Here is an 8361-nt window from a genome sequence, read left to right as displayed (position 1 = left end):
GATTTTATTTGAAAAAAACTTGATTTTAATATATTTTTTTTTCTGGGAGAGGCAGGGGATTTTTTTTATTTTTTATTTATATTTTGTTTAAATAGAAAAATAATAAGTATTGGAAAGAGAAAATAATATACTCAAAATACATAGATTATATGAACTAAAAATTAATGTACATCCTCTTCGCGTGAGAATTGTCCCTCAGTGATTGAAATTCCAAGTTTGGTATGACCTAGGGGGTTGCCTTTCCAAGTGATTGAAATTTCAAACTAGACATTAGGGTTTAGCTTTTTACGATATTTTGATTGTTGTTATAATAAATCAAAGGATGTTGTAAAAGGTGAATGTCCAAAAAGAAATAGCTGGATATCACATTTCCATACAAATGGTTTTGATGCTAAGCCTTTGAATAAGCACTCTAATATGTCTTTAGTGCTCCATTTAGAATTTTAGACTGTCAGCTTAGAACAAGATGTTAACTTCAGCTAACAATAGAGCACCTCTTTATTGGTACAAATTTTTATATAAGTTATACGTTTTGTGTGTTAAACTTAATTTTGATTATTATTATTATAAATAGCTGGATATCACATTTCCATACAAATGGTTTTGATGCTAAGCCTTTGAATAAGCACTCTAATATGTCTTTAGTGCTCCATTTACTCGTAGACTGTCAGCTTAGAACAAGATGTTAACTTCAGCTAACAATAGAGCACCTCTTTATTGGTACACAATTCTTTATAAGTTATACGTTTTGTGTGTTAAACTTAATTTTGATTATTATTATTATTATTATTTTTGGTAAAGGTTAAAGCTGAGATTTCCAATAACGTGTTCCTTGGACATTTTTATTTTGTCAGTACCGGGACTCGAACCCAGCCAGCTGGAGCCACGAGTCCAACGCTCTATTTGTGCCTTTTTCATCTCGCCTTACCGTAACATTATCAGCTCAATGTATACGAGTATGTAGTATGTACGTACATAGATAAGTAATTTAACTGCCCGCCAGCTGGAGCCACGAGTCCAACGCTCTATTTGTGCCTTTTTCATCTCGCCTTACCGTAACATTATCAGCTCAATGTATACGAGTATTACGAGTATGTAGTATGTACGTACATAGATAAGTAATTTAACTGCACCCTGAGGTAGGTATATTCTATTCTACTGTGTATTTCTACTTTGTAACAACCTGTATATGTACATATACGAGCACAGATAGGTAAAAAGATAAACAAATATTTACTCAAAAACTATTACGCTCTGTATAAGCCCATCATACAGATATTATTCCAAATATGTCTACCATATTAATGAGTTCTCAATTGTACCAGGGTCCTGAAAGCGAAGAGAGAAGAAAGACAGGACAGGAGAAAGCCAGCCGTTCCGAGAACGAACCTTTTATGTTTATAATGATAATAATAATTCTGAAGTAGAATAAAATACTATCGAATAGAATAGAGTAGAATAAAATACTATCGAATAGAATAGAGTAGAATAAAATACTATCGAATAGAATAGAGTAGAATAAAATACTATCGAATAGAATAGAGTAGAATAAAATACTATCGAATAGAATAGAGTAGAATAAAATACTATCGAATAGAATAGAGTAGAATAAAATACTATCGAATAGAATAGAGTAGAATAAAATACTATCGAATAGAATAGAGTAGAATAAAATACTATCGAATAGAATAGAGTAGAATAAAATACTATCGAATAGAATAGAGTAGAATAAAATACTATCGAATAGAATAGAGTAGAATAAAATACTATCGAATAGAATAGAGTAGAATAAAATACTATCGAATAGAATAGAGTAGAATAAAATACTATCGAATAGAATAGAGTAGAATAAAATACTATCGAATAGAATAGAGTAGAATAAAATACTATCGAATAGAATAGAGTAGAATAAAATACTATCGAATAGAATAGAGTAGAATAAAATACTATCGAATAGAATAGAGTAGAATAAAATACTATCGAATAGAATAGAGTAGAATAAAATACTATCGAATAGAATAGAGTAGAATAAAATACTATCGAATAGAATAGAGTAGAATAAAATACTATCGAATAGAATAGAGTAGAATAAAATACTATCGAATAGAATAGAGTAGAATAAAATACTATCGAATAGAATAGAGTAGAATAAAATACTATCGAATAGAATAGAGTAGAATAAAATACTATCGAATAGAATAGAGTAGAATAAAATACTATCGAATAGAATAGAGTAGAATAAAATACTATCGAATAGAATAGAGTAGAATAAAATACTATCGAATAGAATAGAGTAGAATAAAATACTATCGAATAGAATAGAGTAGAATAAAATACTATCGAATAGAATAGAGTAGAATAAAATACTATCGAATAGAATAGAGTAGAATAAAATACTATCGAATAGAATAGAGTAGAATAAAATACTATCGAATAGAATAGAGTAGAATAAAATACTATCGAATAGAATAGAGTAGAATAAAATACTATCGAATAGAATAGAGTAGAATAAAATACTATCGAATAGAATAGAGTAGAATAAAATACTATCGAATAGAATAGAGTAGAATAAAATACTATCGAATAGAATAGAGTAGAATAAAATACTATCGAATAGAATAGAGTAGAATAAAATACTATCGAATAGAATAGAGTAGAATAAAATACTATCGAATAGAATAGAGTAGAATAAAATACTATCGAATAGAATAGAGTAGAATAAAATACTATCGAATAGAATAGAGTAGAATAAAATACTATCGAATAGAATAGAGTAGAATAAAATACTATCGAATAGAATAGAGTAGAATAAAATACTATCGAATAGAATAGAGTAGAATAAAATACTATCGAATAGAATAGAGTAGAATAAAATACTATCGAATAGAATAGAGTAGAATAAAATACTATCGAATAGAATAGAGTAGAATAAAATACTATCGAATAGAATAGAGTAGAATAAAATACTATCGAATAGAATAGAGTAGAATAAAATACTATCGAATAGAATAGAGTAGAATAAAATACTATCGAATAGAATAGAGTAGAATAAAATACTATCGAATAGAATAGAGTAGAATAAAATACTATCGAATGGAATAGAGTAGAATAAAATACTATCGAATAGAATAGAGTAGAATAAAATACTATCGAATAGAATAGAGTAGAATAAAATACTATCGAATAGAATAGAGTAGAATAAAATACTATCGAATAGAGTAGAATAGAATTTATTCTGGGAGGGGAAAGAGAAATAGAACACTTCTTCGACCTCAAAACCCCCTTTTTAAAACAAAAAACTTAAAACATAAAAATAAAAACCTTTTCTAAACCCTAGATTCAAAGGATTTTCCCCCGGTCGCTTACCTGCATACTCGGGAAAGCATATGGTGAGGGGCGACTTCTTGATTTTCTCCTCAAACAGATCCTTCTTGTTGAGAAACAGAATGATGGAGGTGTCCGTGAACCACTTGTTGTTGCAAATCGAGTCGAACAGCTTGAGAGACTCTTGCATACGGTTCTGAAAAGAGAAATAAAACAAATTTAAATATAAATAAAACAAATTTTAATATAAACGAGTCTGGCTGGGGGACTTTAGACAGGGAAGGACCAGCTTAGCTTGGCTGGAGGAGGTAAGATACAAGAACAGAATAGAATTGGAAAAAGGACTAAAAAGTACCTTTAACCCAACAAAAGAAACGAGAAAAAGTAGGAACAAAATAAATAAAACAAATTTTAATATAAACGAGTCTGGCTGGGGGACTTTAGACAGGGAAGGACCAGCTTAGCTTGGCTGGAGGAGGTAAGATACAAGAACAGAATAGAATTGGAAAAAGAACTAAAAAGTACCTTTAACCCAACAAAAGAAACGAGAAAAAGTAGGAACAAAATACATAAAACAAATTTAAATAAAGAAAAACTTCTTAAGAATTAAAGCTTGGGGACTTACAGGGAGTAGACCAGCTTAGTCTGGCTGGAGGACTTCAAACAGGGAGTAGACCAGCTTAGTCTAGCTGGGGGACTTTAAACAGGGAGTAGACCAGCTTAGTCTAGCTGGGGGACTTTAAACAGGGAGTAGACCAGCTTAGTCTAGCTGGGGGACTTTAAACAGGGAGTAGACCAGCTTAGTCTAGCTGGGGGACTTTAAACAGGGAGTAGACCAGCTTAGTCTAGCTGGGGGACTTTAAACAGGGAGTAGACCAGCTTAGTCTAGCTGGGGGACTTTAAACAGGGAGTAGACCAGCTTAGTCTAGCTGGGGGACTTTAAACAGGGAGTAGACCAGCTTAGTCTAGCTGGGGGACTTTAAACAGGGAGTAGACCAGCTTAGTCTAGCTGGGGGACTTTAAACAGGGAGTAGACCAGCTTAGTCTAGCTGGGGGACTTTAAACAGGGAGTAGACCAGCTTAGTCTAGCTGGGGGACTTTAAACAGGGAGTAGACCAGCTTAGTCTAGCTGGGGGACTTTAAACAGGGAGTAGACCAGCTTAGTCTAGCTGGGGGACTTTAAACAGGGAGTAGACCAGCTTAGTCTAGCTGGGGGACTTTAAACAGGGAGTAGACCAGCTTAGTCTAGCTGGGGGACTTTAAACAGGGAGTAGACCAGCTTAGTCTAGCTGGGGGACTTTAAACAGGGAGTAGACCAGCTTAGTCTAGCTGGGGGACTTTAAACAGGGAGTAGACCAGCTTAGTCTAGCTGGGGGACTTTAAACAGGGAGTAGACCAGCTTAGTCTAGCTGGGGGACTTTAAACAGGGAGTAGACCAGCTTAGTCTAGCTGGGGGACTTTAAACAGGGAGTAGACCAGCTTAGTCTAGCTGGGGGACTTTAAACAGGGAGTAGACCAGCTTAGTCTAGCTGGGGGACTTTAAACAGGGAGTAGACCAGCTTAGTCTAGCTGGGGGACTTTAAACAGGGAGTAGACCAGCTTAGTCTAGCTGGGGGACTTTAAACAGGGAGTAGACCAGCTTAGTCTAGCTGGGGGACTTTAAACAGGGAGTAGACCAGCTTAGTCTAGCTGGGGGACTTTAAACAGGGAGTAGACCAGCTTAGTCTAGCTGGGGGACTTTAAACAGGGAGTAGACCAGCTTAGTCTAGCTGGGGGACTTTAAACAGGGAGTAGACCAGCTTAGTCTAGCTGGGGGACTTTAAACAGGGAGTAGACCAGCTTAGTCTAGCTGGGGGACTTTAAACAGGGAGTAGACCAGCTTAGTCTAGCTGGGGGACTTTAAACAGGGAGTAGACAAAAAAAATTTTAACATAAAATAAAAAAAAAAAAAAAAAAAAAAAAAAAAAAAAAAAATCAGTAAAACATCAAAACTCTGTTCCGTGTTGATTTATGCCGGGCGTCTCTTCAAACTATTGACGTAGGTTTTTTTTTTTTTAAGAGGTTTGACAGAGGGAACTGTAACTGCTATGGTCTTATCGTCCCGAAATCGAAGAGAGAAGGAAGACAGGATAGGAGAAAGCCAGCCGTTCCGAGAACGAACATTATCCCATCAGGATAAAATCCGCCCTTCTTCTTCTAAGAATGAGTGCTTCACCACCGTTTTTCTTTCGTAACAATGAAACAGGTGGTATATTAGACTCGTGTGGTCTGTGTTGTAGCATGCCCATCCCGTAATTTTTTACACTTCTTTCGTTGAACTATTGTATTGAGCACACATCACATAGGTACTTAAGCACATTACCTACTTTGTGTTTGTGTACATTGAAAAATTGCAGTATTAACATGGCCAACCTAAATCCAGCAAAACGTGACCTCGCGTTACATATATGAGTAAAAACTTGCAAAATAAAAAGAATATTAAAATAGTCGATTTTTTTTCTTCTTTTTCACGCTTTTTATGACCTCATAAAATTTTTTTAGCTCGTGTTATTCAAACCACGAGTCCAACGCTCTATTTGTGCCTTTTTCATCTCGCCTTACCGTAACATTATCAGCTCAATGTATACGAGTATGTAGTATGTACATAGATAAGTAATTTAACTGGCTAGAGTGACTGTACCAATCATGAGAGCAGCCAGTATGTGTATCCGAGGGGCTCGCTCAAGATTTATTTCCGGTGGAGTCTCCTCGGATGCGAAAATGGAGTATGAGAAAAACCTGCCGAATCGGTTCGTGTAAAGATACATAGGCGTGCTTACTGGAACTTGGCCTGGCGCACTCACGCACTGCCGTGCGCTCAGATCCTGATGGGAGACTAGATGAAGGTCATTTTGGATGGAGAACCTATTTTGGATTTAGATGGTTTATTAGCGTTCATAATATGTGTAATAAATTATGATATTCTCTGAGCATTTAAGTGGCATTCCACGATTCAATATGGCTAAGAAATGCCGAATTTTTAAAAAAGAAAATTTGTTTAATATGTCACACATGGCTTTTTTGGTTAGAGTGTAACAGAAATAATAATAATAATAAAAAAATGTCCGTTTGTTTTCGATCATTTTTTAAAATTTTCCGAGTATTATTTAACGTTTTTTCAATAATTAAATACCCATTGTGCGAGAGTGTGGGGGACATCACTGATTCGGAGCTCTTCAATAGAACTCCATATTTTGAAGGAGTATTACTCCATTTTTTGAGGGAGATATTACTCCATTTTTGAGGGAGATATAAGAAACAGGGCAGGGCAGCAAAAAAATCTAAAAACTATAGACGTTTTCTATTGATCAATCGAGATTTCAAAAAATTATTTTCAAAAAAGTCAAAAAATTTGGAGGTCCGGTTTTTTGATCTGGCCATCACAAAATGTTCAAAATGAAAAACACCATTGTTCAGTTTGAGTCGAAATAATTCAAGATGGATACAGCTAAATAAACTCTTTCCCCCGGTCGCTTACCTGCATACTCGGGAAAGCATATGGTGAGGGGCGACTTCTTGATTTTCTCCTCAAACAGATCCTTCTTGTTCAGGAACAGAATGATGGATGTATCCGTGAACCACTTGTTGTTGCAAATCGAGTCAAACAGCTTGAGAGACTCTTGCATACGGTTCTGAAAAGAGGAACATAGCAAATAAAACAAATTTAAATATAAAGGAGTCTGGCTGGGGGACTTTAGACAGGGAAGGACCAGCTTACCTTGGCTGGAGGAGGTAAGATACACAGAATAGAATTGGAAAAAGGACTAAAAAGTACCTTTAATCCAACAAAAGAAACGAGAAAAAGTAGGAACAAAATAAATAAAACAAATTTAAATAAAGAAAAAACTTCTTAAGAATTAAAGCTTGGGGACTTTTAAACAGGGAGTAGACCAGCTTAGTCTGGCCGGGGGTCTTTAAACAGGGAGAATACCAGCCTGAAATTTCCCTTGCTAAAGAAATAGCAAAGGTTGTGCGAAGATCATCCACTCGTAAAATTTGTAGCCAAAACCAAATGTCAGCCCAAAGCAATCACCCTAGCAAGGCTGAAGAAAAATGTTCACCCCGTCTGAACACGGGAAGTGAAAAGGCGAGGAAGAAGAAGATTTCTCTTGGAGGGTTTCAGCAGTCATTATATATAAGTTCTGTGGGTCAACTTGATAAGGAGAACCAAATGGCAGATATATTGTGCGCCTCCGAAACATGTCGGCTTTTAACAAATAAACTAGAATAATTCTTTGAAGTTCTGCACAATATATCTGCCATTCGGTTCTCCTTATCAAGAAGAAGATTTCATTACAAAGTAGAATTATTATTTTTTCTTCTTCTAAGAATGAGTGCTTCACCACCGTTTTTCTTTCGTAACAATGAAACAACTGGTATATTAGACTCGTGTGGTCTGTGTCGTAGCATGCCCATCCCGTAATTTTTTACACTTCTTTCGATGAACTATTGTATTGAGCACACATCACATACTTAGGTACTTAGGCATTACCTACTTTGTGTTTGTGTACATTGAAAAATTCCAACCTAAATCCAGCAAAAACGTGACCTCGCGTTACATATATGAGTAAAAACTTGCAAAATAATAATAATAATAATATTAAAATAGGCGATTTTTTTTCTTCTTTTTCACGCTTTTTATGACCTCATAAAATTTTTTAGCTCGTGTTATTCAAACGTAAAAAATGTAAATATTCCGTTTTTCGCACGCTTTGTTTTTCTCTTTCTTTTTAGGGAGGGAGGGGGGGGGTTGATACACCGAATTTTCGCAGTCCAGCCCCCAGTTATGTATGTAGAGTTGGTAGAGGAACAAAGGGAAAAAAAGAGCCTTCGGCCAGAATAGAACTATTAGGCCGCGTTTTCACTGGCCATAATACACTAAGGCCGCGTTTACACTCACCGTGGTTTCGTCCTCGTGCAGGACTTGGTCGTACTCGGACATGGCCACGCAGAAGATGATGGCCGTCACATCTTCGAAGCAGTGGATCCACTTCTTTC

At 35.5% G+C, this 8361-nt stretch overlaps 1 protein-coding gene and 1 long non-coding RNA gene across 2 annotated transcripts in view; one reads left to right on the top strand and one right to left on the bottom strand.

The window, feature by feature from the left end:
• The window catches only part of LOC103507425 (guanine nucleotide-binding protein G(o) subunit alpha), a 54880-nt gene that overhangs the window by 23582 nt on the left and 22937 nt on the right, over positions 1 to 8361 (bottom strand). Inside the window, exons 4-5 of the mRNA XM_026822288.1 lie at positions 8264 to 8361; positions 3367 to 3520 (exon numbers count right to left, since the gene is read on the bottom strand). The exon at positions 8264 to 8361 is cut by the window's right edge and continues 32 nt beyond it. Coding sequence (XP_026678089.1) covers positions 3367 to 3520; positions 8264 to 8361 — 252 coding nt within the window. The remainder of the gene's footprint in view (positions 1 to 3366; positions 3521 to 8263) is intronic.
• Positions 5887 to 8361, top strand: part of LOC113466692 — a 4014-nt gene continuing 1539 nt past the window's right edge. Inside the window, exon 1 of the long non-coding RNA XR_003391015.1 lies at positions 5887 to 6721. This is a non-coding gene — a long non-coding RNA (uncharacterized LOC113466692). The remainder of the gene's footprint in view (positions 6722 to 8361) is intronic.

This window comes from Diaphorina citri, unplaced genomic scaffold (assembly GCF_000475195.1).
Source record: "Diaphorina citri unplaced genomic scaffold, Diaci psyllid genome assembly version 1.1 scaffold312, whole genome shotgun sequence".
In the NCBI taxonomy this organism is placed as follows: Eukaryota; Metazoa; Arthropoda; class Insecta; order Hemiptera; family Psyllidae; genus Diaphorina; species Diaphorina citri.
This window is presented reverse-complemented; position numbering and strand designations above follow the sequence as displayed.